The following is a 22337-nucleotide window of genomic DNA, read 5'->3' as shown; positions in this document are numbered from 1 at the left end:
CTTTTCTAACAATATTTCCTTTGTATGTCACATCATTTATACTTTTTTTAAGTGGGAATTTGCTCTCTGTGGCTGTCTTCAAATAACCCAGTGCCCCAGTGAAAGAGCAGACCTATGTTAACTATTTGTTCTTGTTTTTTAAATGGACATGGCATTTCAAAGGCTAGGCAAATTATTACTGTGGTTAATCAAGGCTTCTTAGCCTTTGAAGAATGGACAGCAGTGTGACTCAAAGGTCAGCCCCAGCAAAAATTTAAAAGACAAGAAAGCAGAATTTACATATATATACATACATACATATATATATATTTAGGCCAGTAGTACTTAAACTGAGGCAATGAGAGCTGCAGTAGACATATATTGCACTTCCTCTAAAGCAGTAGGATAACAGTTAAAAACAAAATGAAACTCCAGTCAGATATGCTGAGGCAATAACAAGTGGGAGGAAATTACACTGTGTTAGGTTTATATTTGATAGATATAAAACCTGAAAACGCTGTGCTGCACCTGAGGTATGCTGTGCAGGGTAATTGAAATGAATCTTGGGCTGCCTTGAAGGACATTTAGCAGCTGTTCCTGTTTATCTTTCAGCTTCAGAATGGTATTAAAAGCATTTTTTATATTTTCCTGAGAAGATCAATTCTGGCAACTTTGTCTTTAAAATGTGCATTTTTATGTCACATGCACTAAATACAAGAAATTGGATAATGACTTCTGTGTTAAGTATTACAGACCTCCAGTATACCATGAAAGAAACGCAGGTGGTGTGGGACATTTGGCAAAATTATATCAGAAGCAATGAAACTTTTAGGATCGTTAATGTCTCCTTCTTACAAAAGCAATGAATCTGGTCTGCAGCTGAGGTATAAAAAGCAAAGATGAAACCAAAATAATGCAATTCCAGCCTGGAAAGATCAAAAGAGTAGTTTATGTGTCAACTAGAGACTATCTCACAATTTATCTTTATATGGCTCCTTCCAACAGAATGTTGCAAAATACTTTATAGGGATGGTTGAAAGCAAAAAGAAGGCATTAACACAAGCTTTAAAAGAAATTAAGCTGTGGTTATGTGGCTTTGTTCCTGACTGGAGTTTAGATGCCACAGATGTATTTTTTGGCTCCGTTCTACAGTTCCTGTGGGATTTTGGGTGAATCACTCTCTTTTCACATTAGTTCTTTGTCTTTTAAATTGAATTTTGCCTTCTCTTGTGATTCCCCCACCTTATGTCTCTGGTTTGTTTATGAGTGATCCAGCCTGGAAACTACCTGAAAAATGTAAATACTGTGCATGCAAGACTGAGATTCCAATCCATATGCTACACTGTAGTCATAATTACTGTAGTAAGAGACTCACGATTTTTGAGCAGTGGAGGGTGTGTCGTTGGTGAAAAGGAACATAAACATACAGCAAATTATGCAAAGGATTTTAGAGGGTACTGAATGGACTTTGGATTAGGCTTCAAAACTAATTGAGAAATATACTGCTGCTGAGAGTCAGTACCAAGACAGACAACAGTGAGAGACACTGAAATGAAGGGAAAATACAAACAGTAAACTGGTGGAAGAGGAATATAAAGTATTTCATGCAAAGGCGACAACTTGGTGCTCTTCATATTGTGCAAGAGGGATGGACTACAAACAGGAGAAATGTATTAAAACTGTGGGGCTGAAGAAGTTATAGAAAATAAGAATATTAAATTTTTATGGGATTTTTCAGTCACTCTTGAAATATAAGCCAAAAGAATGGATTTGGCAGTTGTAGAAAAGGAGAAAGAACAATATTTTCCTGTGAACTTTTACACACAGTGAGAATGTTCCTCTAAATGAAAAAAAAAAATGAAAAATAGGATCACTGACTGCAAATCTACAGTCAATGGGTCTGCAAATTGCAAAACCATTTACTGGAGGTGAAGTGGGATTTCCTGTCAGGAAATATTAAAACTGTACCATGTAAACTGGGAACTGATGACTGTGGGTATTTCAACAATACTCACCAGCACCTCTAAAACTCTGAGAAAACTGGCAATATTCCACATTTGTCAATCCTTCATACAGATTACAACTGCACTAAAAAGTGGTAATGGCCCTCCACTCCCTATCTCCTACTAAGATTGACAGCTGTGGAGGGAATTAATAGTGATTACGATGATAACGAAAGGGATTAATTAACTTGAAGGTGTGTTTTGGAAAACAAGGATGAAGAGAATTTGGAAAATGTATTGGCATGGATAAGGATAAAACAACTGTAGATACAGATGACTACCTTCAAGAGGCTAGGGAATCACAATTAGCATTTTTGTTAAGGTATGATTTACGATGGCTAAGGAATGTCTAGTGCGAAGGATTGCACTGTGTTTGCATGGCCAGGTTTTGGTAGTGGGGGGGCAATAGAGGTGGCTACTGTGAAAGCTGCCAGAAGCTTCCCTCAGGTTCAAGAGATATCAAGGTCAGGGAAAGAAGGAGGGGGAGGAGATACCCCAGGTGCTGGAGCAGAAATTCCCTTGCAGCCTGTGGTGAAAACCACAGAGAGACAGTTGTGCCCCTGCAACCCCTGAAAGAGTGCGAGGTGTCCCTGAGGAGGAAGGAGCAGCAGAGACAACATATGATGAACTGACCGTAGTCCACATTTCCTATTCCCCTGAGAGTGAGGAGGAGGAGAAGATAGGGAGTGGAGTTGAGAAGAAGGGAAGGGTGGGGGAAAGTGTTTTAAAATTTGAGTTTATTTCTCATTGCCCTACTCTGATTTGATCAGTAATAAAATATTTTTTCCCCAGGTCAGTCAGCTTTGCCCATGATGGTAACTGCTGAGTGATGTCTCCCTCTCCTTATCTTGATCCATGTGTCTTTTGTAATATTTCCTTTCCCTTACTTACATGAGGAGGGGGGTGTTAGAGTAGCTTTGCTGGGCACCTGGCAAACAGCCAAGGTCAACCACAAGGGTCTTCAGGAAACACAGGACATTAGTATGTTTTGCTACTCAGTGTTGTGCTGATTACTACATAAACTGTGCCTGTCTAACAGATTTTGATCTAGGATTTCCCAAATAGTGACTTTCCTTGTTATTGTGAAGAGATGCCATTAATCAGGTGAGTTCCAGTGCTTTGCCAGCTTTCACAAGTCTAGCACACACCTTAGAGTACTGTCAGCAAGATGTCATACACCTTTTTAATGAAAAAAAAAAAGATCCTGATGTTGCCAAAAAATAAAATCCTGAACGCTTTCTTATGTAAAATTATTCTAAGAAACTATTTAATGAAGAAGTCATTTTTTGAGGCAGTTTGCGGCCATGTCACCATCCAGAGTACTCCAAATAATTATTTGCCAAGCAAATTAAAGATGTGGCATCAACACACAGCACCTGTCTGACAGCACTTCCACAGGCCATAGATGTGGATGCTCTAAAAAAAGAGTAAATTGTCATCTCTAGATTCAAGTGAAGCCAAGGAAGCTGAACCAGTCTGGTTGGTTGGCTTTTTCACTGACTTTCACTGACTTCAGAACAATTTGCAAGTCCACTATCTTACCAAGTTTTCTCAACAGGTCTGGTAAATTGAACTGTCTGGCCAACTTGACCTCATTTAATAAGTTTTAAGATAACTGAATCTATAGCTACAGTAGAATCTGCTGAAGCAGAAACCTTTCCCAAGGTGTTAGTGGTGATTCTGACATAATAAACCTCAGTTCTTTCTATTTCTCTTCCACCCCTGTGATTTTTTTTCCAATTTCTGTTATTCCAAACCAAACAGCAATCTTTTTTTCTTTTTTTTTTTTTTTTAATTTACATCTCTTAAATTCTTCCAACAGGAATTTGCTCCTATTTGGCAGTCATTTCTAAGGACTATTTTTTTCTTCTTTTAACACTAGTAAGAAAGGACAAGGACCCTAAGGTTAGTATATACTAATGAGATAGATACAGAGATATGACTGAAATGAGACCCAGTGTGCCACAGCTGCCTCCAAAAAAAAAACACCTTTCACTTGAACAAAACACACTGGGACAATCTGGTATCTCAATTTCCAGTTGTCTTACCATGGTTTCTATACAAAGTCTGGAGAGAACAAGTATATTCTTTGCAATGCTGAATAAAAGGAGTATTTGAAATAAGATAATAAAATCATGGGTGACGTGTTGGAGACCATTGTGACAGCTACAAGAGACTACTTATATTTGCCTCTGAAGCAATCTAAATGGACAGAAAGGAAATGAATCTATTCTAAACATACGGTCTAGCTATTGAGTTTCCCCTGCCTTCCTGTTTTGTTTTGCCGAGGTATAAAAATGATTTGGAGAAACACAAGAGTAAGCCAGTTAGTGCAAAACATTTTGCAGTTCTTGGAACTCCTGTAAAGACAGCCTGGAAAACCAGTGCTGGGTGACACTGTACATTTCATTCAACAGAATGGCCTCAGCATTGTTTTAATGGCAGCTGAAACTCAGCTGCAAGGTATCTGATATTAGTCATGGCTGACATGCTATATTTATTTAAAGAGCTTTACACTGACAGAGTTTGGAAGTAGGCTGGAGAAATCCTGGAGCTAAATTTGAATTGCAATTTCAGTTCCAAGCTTTATCCAAATATGTTTGACTCAAATCATCTAAGTCATGAAATTCTATCAAGTCCTTGTAAAACTTTGCACATAGAGGCCACGAGGTAAAATTTTTATGTCCTTGAGTATACTGGAAAATAAACTCAGTTTTCAAAATTAGACATGTTAGTCCTCATCAAACTAATAAAAATGCTTGTCTTCCATGTAGAAAGTAACAAGACTTTCAGCTCTACATGTAAATGCCAACTAACTGATTTCAATATACATGTCCACATACAGGATATGAGGTTATACTATAACATGGCTGGTTGAACATAACCTGAGCACTTGAAAACTCCCCATATGTCATTACAATAATTTAAATGCAATTTTAAAAAGTCTGCTTTGCAACAGCTGGCCTACAGAAAACAGCTCATGGCAGCTGAGCTGCTCTAGTGATCCACTGCTATTGAAAGGAGTCTTTCTTCCTATAACTTTCTCTGTTTCCACCCATTTTCTTGAGCTGACTCCAGGGGACACTATCCCCAGAGATGATTAAACTTGTTGATCTGGACAGAAAAATTATTCCATTTTATTTTTTGCTGGATTAGTTGTCTGTTGGCTTGTTGAACTGAGCTCAACACTTGAGCACAAACACAGCATCTGAGTGAAGGTAAGTGGAGAAGGTTTGATGAAAGGGAAAAGGTGGAACTTCATTCATTGACAGTGGTAAGTTAGCATGTTTTCAGAGGGAGCTGCACTCAGTGTGATTTTTGTATGGCTTCTGGAGCATTTGCTTATGGCACTGTGGAAATTTCTAATGAAAAGAAGTATTGTGTTAAATTAATTTTAGTTAAAAAAGACAGAAGCACAGATGAATGAAAGCATCGCGGTAACACCAGCAAGGAATTATTCTATAAAGTGGCTTGATTACTTACCTTAAAGGAGATTTCATACTGCTCTCCTCCCCATATTTCTAATCCTGGATCATAGCCTCCCAGCTCCCAAAACCATTTCCGGTTAACGGCAAATAGACCTCCAGCCATTACAGGAGACCTGAAGGACAAATAAAGCAACACAAACAATAATGAAGATATTTGGTCCATTTGTGTGTGCCCTCTGGGTGTGTTTGTAGGAATGTCTGTTTGAATTGTGAAGCTATGAAAGGCACAGATAAACACAGATGATAGTAGTGTAACCAAACAATATTTACTTTTATTAATCCAAAAAGGGGCTCTAGATGAGAAACACTCAATGTAGTAGATCTAGAGAATGGTAGACAGTCATGCACAAGTTCCTTTAAAAAAAACATCCCAACAAAACCAAGCCCTAAAACCCCCAAAAGTTCTGTTTGTTGTTAAGTAACAGAAAGAAAGGGACTCTGGAAACCTGCCAAAGTACTTAATGTGTCTCAGTAGTCCACGTGAAGTAATGTGCATTTGAAAGTGAGCATAAGTTTTCAATTCATTTCAGTCTCATATGTGCTGGCTAGAGAAAGGCAGAAAGGTGAAAGAGGATGGTTGAAGAGAAGCTGTTGGGAGTTAAACATCTGCTTTCCTAAGCATTTAGAACTCCTCAAATATGTCTCACAGTGGCAATGTGACTTATAGGCAAATAATTTGCTATGCTTCCCATGTTTCTATTTATTCCATTAATAAATATGTGGAATTTTCTTAAATTAACTCAGTCTTTATCACAGACAATATAGAAAACAAATGAGATATTTAAAGTTATTGTTAGAGAATAATGACAAAAACATATTGTAAATTTATAAGCAGGAATTTTGTTATTGGAAAACTGTGGCAAGCACATTTCTCTCTCTCTCAGGATTTTTCATAAAGGTACACAGGGAGAAATGAAAGAGAAAACAATTTCTATTTCTGCTCCTTGTCTTTCTTTTGTGAAATGTGTTTGGAGAATTGTTTATCTGGAGTGAACGCTTGGTTGGATCATGGTGGATTGTTTGGGCCTGATGGCCAATTGGATCCACCCGTGTCTGGACTCTGGAGAACAGGGTCACAAGTTGTTAGTACTTAGATATGATAGTTAGAGAAAGTAGCATGTAGTATTTAGTATCCTCTTTTATATAGCATATGAATGCATTATAGCATAATTATAATAAAGAAATCATTCAGCCTTCTGAACTAAGTCAGACATCATCATTCTTCCCATTGGGTTCGCTGACATCTACAACAGAAAACAAGCATTTTCTCTTTTAATTTTCTTTCAGTACCAAGAAGACCTCGTTTCTAATGCAGTAAATACATTGACAGCTCTCAGGATTCAAATGTTGCTCTTCAGCTTACTCCTTGAAGTTGTGGTGGAAGGGGAATACAAAGGCATCTGTGCTGAACAGGAGGGAAACAACACATTTAAGAAAGTCCAACCCAACTATGCAATTCCTACAAAGCAGATCAACACTAGCCTTATGAGTTTTACACCAAGAGGCGAGAAGGAACACATTCATGCTGATGGCTGGTCAGAGAGAGAAGAAAAGACAAAGCCACGGGACACCTGGATGGCTTCCAGGCAATGTTTCCTTAGCACAGAGCCTACATGAAACTGTGCCCTGTGCCTTATAGCAGTGAAGCCCCAAGGGAAAATTGTTCCATCCTGGGGGATTTTTATTTTTGTTTTGAATTACTGATGGTGGTTTGTTTGGGGCAATGGAAGCAGATGGTATCATCCTGGAAGCCCAGGGAAAATAAAACCTTTGCCACTGGTTTAGGATTTGGCAGTGAACTTGGGGTTGGTCAATATTTCAGGAATCCATGCATAAATTAGGAGTTTATTGAAGAGGACATCATGTTAATGGAATATTCTGCCATATTTTCTCTGCCTTAACACTTTTTTAGATTGCTGTCTTTTATCCAAGGCAGTAGAGATGATAAAATAGCAAGCAAACAGCTGAGTGGTCTCTGCCACCATCAGGCAGCCAGTGAATCCCATACATGAAAGAAAATTATCCCCTCATTTGCATTCATGGTAATGAGAAACATTATGGATAATTTTCCTTTCACTTCTATATGGTATCTTAAAAAAAAAATAAACTACCCATTTTCATGACTCTTACAGACAAATTTAATTTTCCTTGAGAGATTACTTTTTTAAAAGCACACAGAAGCTTTGAGAAACAAAGCTTTGCGAAAAAAAATCCAAACTGGCAAGGCTGTGCAGTGTAACATACACTGAATACTAATACTTTTTAACTTTTATTGACATTTCATATTTCAATATTGACTGTATTTCCACATATGAATAAATTAAACAGAGATTTTATTAGAAACCTTCCCCTGAGGATTCTGACTACTACAATACATTTTCAATTCCTACCAAAGTAAATCTAATTACAACATGTCCTTTTTGACTTCAGGTTTTAAATGATCAAAACATAATGTCCTTTTATAAAGAAGGACTTACAACGAGAATGCTTATAACTAAATTGCTACTGACAGAAGAAATCTAGTCCCAGAAATCACTGGGAAAATGCAGGATTTTTCTACTTCTCATAGATACAATATCTTTCCTAAGCATTTCTCTCAGTACAGTGAATACCTTATAAAAAAGGCAATTGCTGCAGGTAAATCAGATGGAAAATAAAAAATCAGAGACTTAAAATTCCAAAATAATTGGCAAATACTTACAAATTATATTTGAATAGATAGCTTTTTCCAGCGATAAATCCTGCGTAATGAAATCCCTTGTTCTTTAGACGTGAAAGTACAGAATATTAATTGCAAATAACAAAACTACCTAATGACTGGAACTGTAGCAAACCCATAATTTTTGCATTTCCTTAAAAAAGAAGTGAAGAAATTGAATTAAATGTTGACCCATTAATTCCTATTCCACAAGATGTTCTGACATTTGTTGTTTTGTAGGAAGAGCAATGAAGAGGAAAAGCAGGATGGCCTTTTGGTTTTCATTAGAGTGGAATTAGTAATAAGCTGTGTGAAACTGAGTGTTTGGCACAGCATGAATTCCACTTCATGCCACAAGCAGCTACTGCTGAACAGGCCTTAAATTGTGTCCAAAATATGAAGGCAAGAGTCCAGTCTTGCAATCATGGCTGATATGAAAAGTCCTTATGTATCAATAGGATCACTTACACAGACAAAAGAACTGCACTAAGCCCAAAGGAGAAGAATTAATCTGTTGTTTAGTGGCTTCTGTATAGAAATGTCAAGTACAAAGCTGTGTTTGTAGAAGCAATTTTTTCAAGAAATGTCCTACTCAGATGCTTAAACAATCAAACTTGAGCTATTATAGCATAAAATTATGTGAGTAATTACAGCGGAAAGCTGTACAGTGCTCACGGTCAAAACATTAAAATGACAAAGGCTCCTAAAACATCAGAGAAGCTGGAAGGGTAAAGTTGCTACACTTAAAAATATTTGTTAAAATCCTTCCACCTGAGAACTACTGCACAGACTCACTGAATATACGTGAAAGAACAATATTGGAAGTAAAAGCTAGCTGACAGAAAAATGGCCCAACTGCTCAAAGATTGCTGTGCTGAGACAGAAAAAGAATTTGGTTCAGTTAGAGCATAAAACCCCACAAATCTTGCTTTGCAAAAAAATATAGACTGAGAAAAAGGCTTAATGGGAAAAGATAGCTTACAAACAAAAAACTGCACTAAAAGAAGTGTAGCAGTAGCTCAAACTATAGACAGAAAACATTTTTATAACTGCTTGCAATTAATATGCAGAGTAAGGACGGAGATAATTTCAACTATGAATTTTCAAGGTAAGAGAAAAATGACATGAACTTTAAAGGAGTGTGAAGCTACTTGCAAATGTGGTATGTTGCAAACAAGTGAACTGCATAGCAGGGCTTAGAAACATTACACTGCAAGAGTGGAACTAAAGGATTTGTAAGAAGGGAAGAGAAGCTTTGACAGCCTGTGGAACAAAAATGAGGGAAATGAAAATGGGAAAGCACTTGTGCTGGATGACGTGCACAGTAGGTACACTGATAGGAGCCACCTGCCTGAAACAGCTGAAATTTGGCCATTATAATTGAATCCAAGGAATGGCACATATTGCACTCTGCACCTCTCTGTATAACCCACACTGATTAAAGGCTCTGTACTGAACTGCTGAACAGAGACGGATGAATGCTGGAGTGAGGAGTCCATCACATGCAGGATACATCAGACAAACTGACCTTCAGTGCCAAACCCACTGCACATTATACAAAAGCAAGGCAAATAGCCCACAACAGGTATCAGGACTAGGTCCTACTGACCTCGTGGCATCAGGGATGTAATGGAAAAGGAGGAAAGGGGCCATGTTGCCTCTGGCACAGCAGCAGCCCCAGAAATGACTGGTGACCTACTGAATGCAGCTTTGAGCTAGGCTTCTGCATTTTTTATAATGAATTTCAATGTCTTGTTAAGCAAGAAGCATCCCATCACCCTAGTGTTACTACATGAAGGCACCTCAGAGGGGGAATAAATTCAGTTACCTTGTTTCACTGGTGACTACTCCAGGTTCTCTCTGCAGTGATTCCTGATACTGTATCAAAGCTTCTCTAGGCAAATAGCAGAAGCTGACTCTAATCCTAAATAAAAGTTTGAAAAAAAACTGAAAATTACAGTTTGTGTATGTGTAATGTTAATGACAGACCTGGCTACTCGGAGGAAGTGAATGCAGAAGTAAACCAAACTGAAATTAAGAGGAGTGGATCAGATGGCAAGAAAATCATGTAGGTTAAGAAAACAAATGACAAAACTAAAAATTTAGTGGTTGCTCCACCTAAAGACAGTTTCTACACTGTGCATAGTAAAAGATGTCAAAGTAGCTGAATGAATATTGATAAGTCTTCCTGAATTTCTCAAGAAGTAAAAAAAAAAAAAAAAAAAAAAAAAAAAAAAGTGGAATACTTTATATACTTAATTCTCTAATCAAATATGATTAAAATATATCAAAATGTATTTTTAAATGCACCAACTCTTTTACATTTAATATTTCTGTAAGGCATTGTTTTATCTTTTATCCATTCTAATGGACCCATTTCAATGTTTATAAAATCATCAACATTCAGAAAGTAAAATCTATCTCTGTAACATTAGCCTATGGCAGTTACTCTTTCTTTTTTAACTAAAGTGTCCCTTTTTCTGAACATCTTTTACCCTAGATAAATGTATGTAAACTACCAGTTCAAATGATTGTTGTGCTGAAACAGGTAGCAGCCAAGATGTATTAAACTTAGCTTCCAAGTATAATCACATTCAATTTTTAAACTCCACTTTTGTTTGGGAAATATTAAGATAAAACCCCATACTTCAAATCGTGAGCCAGAAAGCTGTGGAAAGTGCCAGTGCACTACAAAGAAACCTCTAAAAGTACTTGACTTTCAGTTTATAGAAGTTGCCACTATAATTTAATTACACATTCTTATTTTTCTTACCACATTGTTAAACTTCATTAAAAAAATTGTATTGTAAAAAAGTTATAAGTCCTCATGTGGCCGATGAGGCCTTTTCTCTCATATGTAGAAAATTAATGAAAAAGAGGTGAGCTGGGTAGAGATTGAATACTCTGAAGGAAAGGCTTCTCCTTCCCATAATTACCTCTCATAATCCAAGGGAAATCTCTCTGAATTATTGTTAGAGGAGATCTACAGCACTCAAACTAAGCAGGTGGGTCAGCACAAATGACCATCCTGAAGGTAAAAGTAAATGAACACTTCTGGAAATGTCCTGCAGGCAACAGTGCCTAGAAGGATAAAACTGAGGAGCAAATTAACAGCTGGAAGTCATAATAAAGAGACAAATCTAATACACAAGCAGTCTCACAAGATTCAGGTCTGAGAGCTGCAAAAGCAAGAAAGCAGAGCTGAGAGCAGCCCTTCAGCTGAGCCACATTCATGTCATGAGGAGGGATGGATCTTGGACACATGGGGTTCAACAGCAGCAAAAAATCCTTCCATCTATTAGTAGGAAGTAAGAACTGCTGGAGAAAACAAAAACAACCTGTAAACACAATTTGAAACAACTCTGTCAGATTAACACCTTTTCATATTGATGGGTATTATCTGCATTCATGGTTGTCCCTTGAAAATATAATCTTTGAAAATTAACAGTGAAATAAAGATAGATTGGAGGTAAAATAGTATCAAGTGTCCCTAAAATAGGAACTTTAGGTTTCCTGGCTTTTGCTGAGCTTTGATTTGATTCTATGTTTCTGTGAATAACAACAGTTCATTAAATCCCATCACTATCTTTGAGAAAATTCTCTCAGAACATATGGGGGCAGTATCTGAACAGAATTGCTATCCAATGTTTTCTTCACCTCTTTAGACAGAAAGATATAAACCAGAAAATTATCTTCCAAGGCTTACTTTTGCTTTATTGATTTAATTAAGCCCAGTATAGCATCATAAGCAAAGTTTACACTCAAGGAGAAATTTTCAATTTCATTAAAGAAAATATATGATTCCTTTTGAAACATAACCACTGGCCTGAAAATAGGTTCTTATTTTCAAAATAGTCCTTTAATTCAGACTTTTTCGTCCCAAGGCAGATTCCTAGATTACAAATCCAATCAGTTAGGAGTCTGCTGTTAAAAGTTAAAGATGATTTTGACTAAGTTATTTGGATTACTATACCCTGTGTTTTCTAGAACTCGAAAACATTATATACTTATTGCAGATTAAAGTAGATTTAAAGACACGACAGCCCACCCAAAATAGGTTTGTACATAAGGTGTACACCCAGCAGCTTGGGTGGTTTTAGGAATGATAAGTGAGGAAAAGAAGCCCTTCTGATAAATACACTACGTGCTACTGTATAGCACCACGTGCAAATTTGTAGCAGTTGGGGACTTTGGAAAAAGACCGACAAGGCAGCTGAGTTACAATCACCACCATAAACTCCACACAAAAGAGAAGCCTTTGCTTGTTTTGGATGTCCTGCAGTATTTCAGGCTCTGGCTCTGTTTGTGCAACACCAAATTGATTCAGGTGGGCAAATGAGTAGGGTTAGTATTAAAGCACTGCAAGGAATTTGCACCTGGAGTTTCAGTGGTTTTTCTTTTCTGTTCCTGCTACTGTTCACGTGCCAGATCAGACTGAATAGTTAGTGAAGGTCATTTCCGGAACATTTCTGAGTTGCAAAGATTTTGAATAAGTGGAAGTATAACAATAACCTTCTTCTGATTTTTTTTAGCAAAGGCTCTAAAAATACTGCTGCCTAGCATTCTGATGGAATTGGCTTTTCTTCAGGGTCCCAAAGACTGCCCCTGGTGACTCTGACTCAAGCAGACAGAGTTCTCACACTAGGCTAACCAGATGAGACACACAGTTAATGATATGGTTGTGATCTGCCATGGAGCTGAGGATGTGGATGAATGTTATTCCTTTGATCAATTCTTCCATAGTACTATCAGTAAGTGCCCCCACTCCACCCTTATGCACAAACACTGCTTCAAACACAAGCAGGGAAGTGGGGACAAAAGTTAATTTTAATATTTCATTTATGTCTGTCTTTGGGGATTAATGCTGAAAGAAGGCTGAAAAGATTCCATGCTGACAGGGAGGAAGGCTGGAGCTTGTGTAGCTGTGCCATTGCTACAAAAAGTGGCTCATCTATTTGCTAGTGGTCAAAGATTTCATGAATGTTAAGTTTTAAGAAAGCAAAAAAAAAAAAATTATGCCTGAAGAGGCTAATATGCAGCCAAAGGTATTCTGGGATCCTGGAAATGTTCTCTTAGATGCATCACTGCCATTTATTAAAGCTCTATAATTTGCTATATTACCCTATTATGGAGAGTAATGGGGAGCCAGGCATTAGATTTGTCCCAGTCTGCACCAGAGGCACAAGAATATTTTTTTGTAGAAACTGTGAAGCACTGAAAGCAGTTTTTCAAGTGTAGAACTGACAGAAAAAACACTGGAAAGTACTTCTCAATGGAGCACGAAGGAGCTGAAAACTGATGAGGTTGAGCACTTGATTATCCCATGAGAGCATCTACTTTTAATTTGATGTTGTAAAGATGGACAGGCTGAGGAAAACCAGAAAAATGAACCTGCCTGGTTTATTATCAATTGCAGCGAAATTAAGCTAAGTATGTGAACTCTGCGCCTGACTTTGAAGGCAAATACAGATAATCAGTTTGCCATGGAGCTCTGCTAATTTACACAGGCCATAGTGGAAACTGCTGAGCAAATCATACTGATCTCAGAGCTGGGAATGAGAGTCCCTGCACAGTGCAAGTGACACAACCAACCTCCTTCACCCAAGGAGGTTGCACACTAAAATCCTCTTCTAGCTGTATAGGATGGATTTCTAAGAACAGCTAGCACCTTTGGGAGTAATTCAAAAGCAGGATAATGGGAGATGATATGGGCTCAGGCTGGACCGGGTACATTGCTGGCTTTTAGGTGACTCACCAACAGAGACTGCAGCTGCCTTGCAAGCTTTTTCCCTCCTGCAGCCGGAAGCTCACATGGCCCAGATACTCTTGTGCCAGCCTGCCATGTAACAGCACACAGATCAAGAGGGGTCACCCTAACCTGTAGATATCTATAAGGAAAATACTGCAAGAGAAAGATGAGAACTAAAAAAAAAAAAAAAACCCATACAAGCAATGTAACTGCATTAACTCAAACCCCAAGACTTCTGTCTCCAGAAAACTTGCTTTCAGAAAAAATTATTATTTTGTATTTATGTAGACTAATAATATATGAAAAAAAAAGTGTTATGGTTATTTTAAGAAACAGCCCAAGATTTGGAGAAATTGATTGGGCAATCATGCCCAAATAATTTTTAAAAATGCACTAGAGATAGTCCTATCACTTCAAAAATCACATTAGACAGCACAAAAAAAGGTGTATCAAATCCTGTACTAGCAGGAAGGTAAGCTGAACAGTAATAAGAACTCTTGTAAGTGGTGAGAAGATCACAGAATCTTCTGGGTTGAAAGGGATCCATAAGTAAATGGCCTGTACAGGGATCAAACCCACAACCTTGGCATTATTAGGAACGTGCTCTAACCAAACAAGCTAATTTAACCTAGACAGGCTTTATTGTTAAGAGGTTACAAAAGAACCATCTGCAAATCCATCAAAAACCAACACAAAAATCACAACAGAAAAAGCAAATCCTTAGTCACAAACAATCAGAAAAATTTTTGTAGGAAATGGCAGCTACTGACACCACTGGAACTGTAATTTCACTTGATCTCCATCATTGGCCACGTTCACCATCTCAAATAAATGGGGTCAATATCATCTAGATAATTACTGACAGATAGTCTCATTAAGTAGATGGTATTCATAGGAAGAATTGGTAATACTGTTATCATTTTACAGACTACACAAAGAAGAGAAGAAAGCCCATAGAAAGTGTAGAGAAGAACAGTAATTAGGTCAGTCTGACATTTGATGTCCCACATTTGGGAAAATATTTTCCTAAAACCTTCAGCTGTAAAACAACACAGAACCTAACTTAATACACACAGTAAATTGTTGGCTGTCATTACCAGCAGTAAGTCTGGAGAGTTATGGCTGTAAAGCAGCTGCTGTAACATTCAGCCATGTTCTGCTGACAAGAAAAAAAAAAAAAACCTAATGAAAGATTTAAAGGAAGAATGTTATGCATGAACCTTCTTTGACATGCAATTAAAATACAAATTGCAAAACACAAATAAGTACATTATGAAACACAGAACTGCAGGTCAAAAACTGAAATCATTAGCATTGACAGAGTTGCATTTAAAGCTTTAATTCTGAAGCTATATATAGGATGCTATTCTTCTAAATGCTACACTTATAAATGAAGATAAAATGAAACAGAACACTATGAATATTTTGTCCTCATAACTATACTTAAAAGCAGAACCACGATTGCACCGTAATTACACAGGATGTTATTCCATTAACAATTAATATCAGGAGCAAGTGGGAAAGCAAATAAGCCAAAGAGAAAAAATCTTCTTTCGAGTATTGCTGAAAGAACTCCACTCATAACTTAGTTTTTTTATTAGTGATGAGGCTTAATCTCTCCATAGAGGCAGAAGAGTGATATGGTCACAACTAAATGGTGTTTTGGGCTTAGGTGAAGTGGATTCCTGACAATATCTTTCAATCACTTGCAGGCGCAACTATTCCTGGAGGCCAAAATCTGCTCTACCTGGAAGTTGCAATTTCTTGACAAAGAATAATAGCAAGAAAGAAAGACTAAGTACATTTTCTGAGAAGAAGAATGAGCTTCACAGAGGTCAGCATTTTGTCTTCATTGCTTCTCTTTCCAGAGCAGGGAGAACAGATTCAAGCAAATCTGACACAGCATGCTCTGCATTAGCAGTTTTCTTCCTCATACATCACCTTGTCTGTACCAGTACCCTTTAGATACCTTGCCATTAATCTAGGAGTGGTTTATACACCTGTGTTTTCCAATGAGAAAACTCAGCATACTCCAAATCCCCATGCAGAAGCAACAAACAAAGCAACCTTCCTCTTACTGCATCACAGGGGAGGGATTCACCTTGAGACTTGATTTCACTTGCTGGGAGATATGATACATCAGAGAGAAATGGATGCAAGAGATGCAACACAAGATGCAAGAGGTGGGGTTTTCAAAATTTTTAAAGACACACCCTGTCTGCTATAGGGCACAGACTCTAATTACAGACAGGTGCCATATGAAGTGATGACTAAGACAAAAATTAGGAGACAGTGAAAAAAGTCTTCCTATTTTTGTTTCAGTAAATTGAACAAATCTGAAATTTCACAGTAGATGTGAGCACAAAATCCATGCATATATTTCTGGTAGTCCTTCAAGATCATCACATTATTTGCTGTGCACTAATAATAAAGACGGCTGCCAGGCAAAACTCCAAATGAATAATGTCATTCTCTACAAACTCCCATTGCCATGAGCAATGGTGTCCACATGATGAACACCACACAACCGAGCCAATATTCCTTCACCTCTCTGTGGAATAATGACGTTCACTCCACTGTCATGATCCATTCAGAGCATGTGTGTATGTATTTCATTATCAAGACAAAAGCCAACAGCCAAGTATGCAGCAAGAAATATATATCATATTCTTGACAAATAACGTATGTAATAAAAAGTTCCTGTTCCAGAGAAAGGAATATAATCAAGAACATTTTTTTCCTCGCACGAAAGACTTTGAGTTCAGTTTTCCAGCTACAGTTCTACTGATGAAGCACAGCTAATTTGTACTCTAGGTGGAGACTAATGTAAGATCTTTTAAATATATTTTCTAATAAGAAGTCAGCATATGATCTACTGCAGAAAGCAGTAAAACATAGAAATAATCCATTTTCAGGAAGTGCATGGTTTGCCTGCTGATGTAAATAATCCTTTGAAATTTCTATTTGAAATATCTATTCTTGCAAAAAAGATGTTTGTTTAGAAACTGATACATGAGAAGGGCTTTCCTCAGTCACTAAACCACTCTAGCTGAGCCTTTATACTGACCTAAAATAGTGAATAAAATGTTTTTTAGGGCTATTATATAGGAGGCTACATTTAAAATAATTATTTGAAATATTATTTCACACATGCCCCAAATTCTAACTTTGAATATATTGTTTGCATTTTTCTTTAAATTGCTTTACAGTATTATGAATCTTAAAATAAAATATTTTTAAGTTAAACATTCCATTATTGTAAGCCTTGCAAACTGACTTTATCACAAAAGATTACTATGTTTCCCTCTTAGGAAACAAATACATAAATGAAGTACGTCACTGAATTAAAAATACTCCTCCCTCCATCTCAGTTACTAAATTAAGTCCATTGTCTGAGCTGGAGAGTTCAGCAAATCACTAAGCCCTTTTCTTTGTGGAAAAGCAATTTTCATAGGAAAAAATTTAACTGTACACAAGTAAACCACCACTGCCACTGAAGTTTTATACAATCCTCTGTAAAATATTAAGGGCTGATGAACTTCAGCCTGTTGGGGTTCGTGTTTATTTCATTAAGTTATTATTACATGGTTCATTCTGTTATCTCCCCATGTTTTCCCCAAGTTGTTTTTTCCCTAAGTTGTACCCTCCCTTAAAGCTGTCTCTCAAGCTATTCCCCTCCCTTTATTCTAATCCCTTCCCTGCCTATCAAGGCAACCCTACCCCTCTTTCCCTGCCTGTCAAGGTGACCCTGCCCCTTATTCCCCTATTCCCATACTCACCCCCTGGACCAATCCCTGATTGAAACACCCACTTGGAAATCCCCTACTCTACAATGCCCCATTGGCCCATATGACCTTTCCCCTCTCCTCCCCCTATCCTGATTGGTCCCACAGTGTTGATGTAATCCCTTGCTCCACCCTTGAAGTGCCCCTATTTGTTAATTTTCTGTATCCACGCCCTGGTTTGTAGTTGTATTTAACCCCTTGTGCTGAGGTACTGGGCCTCTTCTGTCTTATCCCTTCACTTAGAATGAACTTTCCCCGTGGAACCTCAAGACAAAGAGCCTCCGCCTTCCTTCTTCACCTGGTCCCTGCCGTGGCTGTAACAGCATGTACTGTAGAGCTTGCAGTTCTTCAGGTTCAGCTGGGCAAACACCAGTTCCCCACTGTTCCCCACTCCTGTCAAGGCTACTGGGGTGTACAGATCTAGCCCAAGTTCCGGTGGGCTACTACATCAGCCAAAGTTTTCTCCTTGGTCATGTCACAGACTGCCTAATGCAAGTGTCAGTAAATAAACAAAGGGGGAAACAACTGTGAAAAACCTGCCCCAGTCTCCATTGAAACAACTCAGCACTATCCTGTTTTTAATTACGTTTTCTGTATCGGAAAGATACAATGTCCTCCCTCTCTCAGTCCTCTCTGTTCTGAAGCTCATCTGGAGTCTCCAAATGACCATTTCATGGTTCCTAGGTTTGGTGGTCAAATCTGGACATGGCAATGTATCTGTGACAGATAGACAGACTGGAATACCTACCTGCAACTTTTATGGATGTTAACTATCACATGATGAAAATGGAACTTCATTTGCAATATAACACCTTCATCCTTTCCTGTTGCAGTGCTGACTAACTATTTGTGTTCATGCTTTAAATTTTTTCTCAGCTATGGCACTCTTTGCTTTTTTGTGCTCAATTTCATGTTATTTCCTTTTAATTATTTCTTTCATTTGCCAGGACCAAACAATGCTGCATTTTGACTATCTCCTTAAAGATTTGTAAGCCCCTGCCAATGCTAGCTTACTTGGGTTTTAAATATTTATTGTTCAGATAATTAATGAAGACACTCAACTAGGATGTGTGGTTCTTTAGGGCCATTTCCCTGGGCCTGTGTCAATATTTGAGGCAATCTCAAAGTTTAAGATCAAACCATTCAGAGCTGCTCTTTGACAGCAACTTCTTCTCAACCTGTCATGATCATTTGATGAAAAATAAAGATGATAAAGGTGTATCCACACTGTACCAGCTTTAGGAGAAAGCAATACTGGCAACACCAAAAGTCTTGGAATGGAGGTCACAATCACTGCCTCTCTTTTCTTTTAAATAGCCATGTTCCTAATACTGCTTAAGATATCTAATGTCTTGCTGCTCCCAAAGGGAGAGAACTCCCTGCTCACTCCTCTAATCCTCCCTGCTGTAGCCTGCACGTGTGTGTTCTTATCCCCACGGAACAACAGCTGTATCTTCCTCAAACTGCTGAATTCACTCAAGCACTAGAAAACAAGACAATTTTCCTGAGTGTAGTGGCTTTTCTTGAGTTTACATGGCTCCTGGAGGTGGGTATTGTAAAGCTTGGGAGGCAGCACCAAGCCACCAGTGTGACAGACTGTCCCACAGCAGGGGTATCCTCTCTCCAACCTGGTGGCAGGGAGATCATTTTATCCCTGTGTTTCATGGCACCACATCCCCCATCAAAGAAGGAAATTAGAGTTCTGTGACAGGGTCACTTCCTGGCAAGCCCATATTAATATTTTTTATTATATTTTAGATAAAGTACATTATTTAGTATTTTTTACAAATTTTTGATTCATGATCAAAGAGAGCCTTATTTACTTCTTTATGATTACAAAATCACTGAATCATCAAGGTTAGAAGAGCCCTTCAAGATCACCTAGTCTAGCCATCAACCCAATGCCACCATAACCACTCCTGAATTAGGTGGTTTAAATACGGATTAAGTATTCTATAGTATTTACTATAGAATACTTAATCATCCTTTTCTTTTGCCTTCTTCCTTCATCCAGAGTGAGTCAATAAACCTGTCTCTTGCCTGTCCCAAAACTTCTTAGCAAACCTATATAACCTTGCACAGCACACAAATCCTCCTCCTTACACTAGATCAGATTTACAAATCACCGGGTTAATCCCTGCATCTGCTGTACCCAGTAGAGAGGTCCTGAGAGTATGCTGAATTTTAGGCTGCTTCTGAGGCCCAGAAGGATATGCCCATCTTTTCCCAGTCACACCGTACCCAGTAGTATCATTGGCACCTGCAATGATGCCCCAGATCTGCAGGTTTCTGGGTGCTTGAAATCAGAGTCACACAGTCACTCCAGTTCTGGAAGAATCTGGGGAAGCCACAGAGAGCACAACCTTCATCTCAAACAACTTTTCCCTGGCTCACCTCCTCTGCTTGTTGTTGGCACTATCAGAGTGTGTTAACCCTACCTTCAGGGCAGGAAAGCGTGTCTGCAAGGTGCACTCAGATTGATGACACTCAGGATTTCGTTTGGAGAGCACCAGCTGGGGTGTGCCTGGAGCCAACTCTGACATCACTCCTGCAGGTAATTAATATGGATGGCTGGCTAATTTGGCTTTAAGTCTGTCCTCCAGGATGTTTTACTCAGGCATCAAGCTTACTTCTGAGAATCATAAAATATAAGAACTCTAAAAAAACATTTGACTTTATGCCAGCATTTCTGATTCTTCTCATTTATTTGCAATAGCACTGACATTTACATTCAGAAATCTCAAATTCGAAACACTTTCATTGTTTAAATCAGCTTATTTCTTAGGCTTCTAAAATATTTGCATGCACTTTTCTCTGAGCATCTTTTCCACTTAAAATTATTTCATTAATAACATTTTGAAATTTATCTTCATGGATCAGAAGTTCCATATTTGAACTGGTTTTGTTGTGACCGAATCACCTGGTAAGATACTGCTCTTTCTCCTTGCTTCAGTGTAAATATCCTGTTGGCCACTTGCTTTCCTATAAGGCTTGTAAATGGACAGCTGAAATGTATTTTCCACCTGTTTTTAAGATCATAAAACTCTGTATCCATCAGCTGAAGACCAAGAAAGAAAAGAGATTCTAGTTGCCATTAAATATTGGTGACATTTATTTTTGTGTTATGTACTTAAATTTATACACATGACAACTATATGTCCAAAAATATTTTAGAAAATGCTTGATATTTAAAAATTATTTCTGTCAAAGAGTGAATTAACTAGTTAATTTTAATTAAGTAAGTTATAAAGAAAGCTAACAGCTGGAGAAAATGGAAGAAGAAGGTCTAAGATATGGTAGCAAAATTTGGCCTCAACATTGTCCTGTGTGGATACTCCTGTTATGCTCTATGGTAAGTCACTTGTTCTGTGCTTCATGTATAAAATTCAGTATTAATATCTTTCTGCTTCAGTAGGATGCTTTCATAACACTCAAACTTGTGATGCAAATAAAAGCTTTTAAGAAAGACCCTCTTTAAAAGCTTGTGAAATTTCAAAGAAACAAGAAGTAATTTCTTTTAATTAAGTGCACATAGAATTAAAAAAATTATTTTCTCACTTCGTTTCTTAAAATTTTGTTTTGATCCCAAGATGTGTGTACATTGTTATTTCAGACACTTTCAAGGCTTCATTTTAGCCAGCAGCCACCTGACACAAAGGTCTGTCTTCCAAAGGAAAAACCAAAGTGGGTCACTTGGCACTGACCAAGGACCAGCAGGAAAGCCTCTTCATGGCAAAGACAGAGGTTATGTATTCTGCCCACTTCATAGTAACTTTTGCCATGGATTAGAGAGTCCTAATCATTCTCAAGAAAGACAGTGCTCTTCGAACTAAAGCAGCCTATTTTTATTGAAGGGAAACCAAATGGGAATACTCTGGATGACCATGAGAAAAACATTGAAGTACCTAGACACTTAATCAAAAACGTACCAAGCTCCCAATCTTGAAACATCATTCATTTTTTAGCAAAACATAACTCCAGCAGTAAGAGTAGTAGATCAAACACTAGCCAAATATTCTCATTAGTACCTTGGTAAAAACAAAATTAATTTCAATTTCCAAAAAAGATAAGGAATGGAAAAAGAACAACCAAAGTATTTAACACATGGAGAAAGGGACTGTCCTTCTGTTTCTCTTAAAAATGAGGTAGATGTAGGATAGGTCATATATCAGCATTAGTTTGTGTCTGTCTGTTTTTGTATGTCTTGGAAGGTTTAACTTTTGCCCTGTTTCATACCATAGGAGTTTTGGTATTATTTTGACTGAGGCTAGGGTATCTTTTCCAGAGTTTTCCAGCCCTGGCTTACAGGCTCCTGTGAACTATAGCTGGTATTTTAAACTGCTATTCAAGTACTCACAAAACAATGAATATATAACTGGGACATTTATTTTTTCCTCTTTTTACCCATTGCTTAGCTAATTATGCTCCAGAGATACTCTCTGGCTAAGCAGCAGCAATGCTGAATAATTCAGGAATAAGGAATACCAATGTGCAGAAAGGAAAGCTGTCATGAAAATCCCCAAGGATCTCTTTTAGCTAACAAATCTGACAGCATGTCAGTGACCAGCCCTGCCTCTGGCACAGTGGTGAGCCTCTACTGCTCCAGCTATTGTTTTCATCTACAGATTTTCTGTG

At 37.9% G+C, this 22337-nt stretch overlaps 1 protein-coding gene across 1 annotated transcript in view; it reads right to left on the bottom strand.

Annotated features, from left to right (window-relative positions):
* GALNTL6 (polypeptide N-acetylgalactosaminyltransferase like 6) overlaps positions 1 to 22337 on the bottom strand; it is a 433763-nt gene that overhangs the window by 34730 nt on the left and 376696 nt on the right. The window contains exon 7 of the mRNA XM_053976466.1: positions 5466 to 5583. Coding sequence (XP_053832441.1) covers positions 5466 to 5583 — 118 coding nt within the window. The remainder of the gene's footprint in view (positions 1 to 5465; positions 5584 to 22337) is intronic.

The sequence above is a fragment of the Vidua macroura genome, chromosome 4 (assembly GCF_024509145.1).
Source record: "Vidua macroura isolate BioBank_ID:100142 chromosome 4, ASM2450914v1, whole genome shotgun sequence".
NCBI lineage: Eukaryota > Metazoa > Chordata > Aves > Passeriformes > Viduidae > Vidua > Vidua macroura.
The sequence above is the reverse complement of the archived record's forward strand: the minus strand, read 5'-3'. Positions and strand labels throughout refer to the sequence as shown.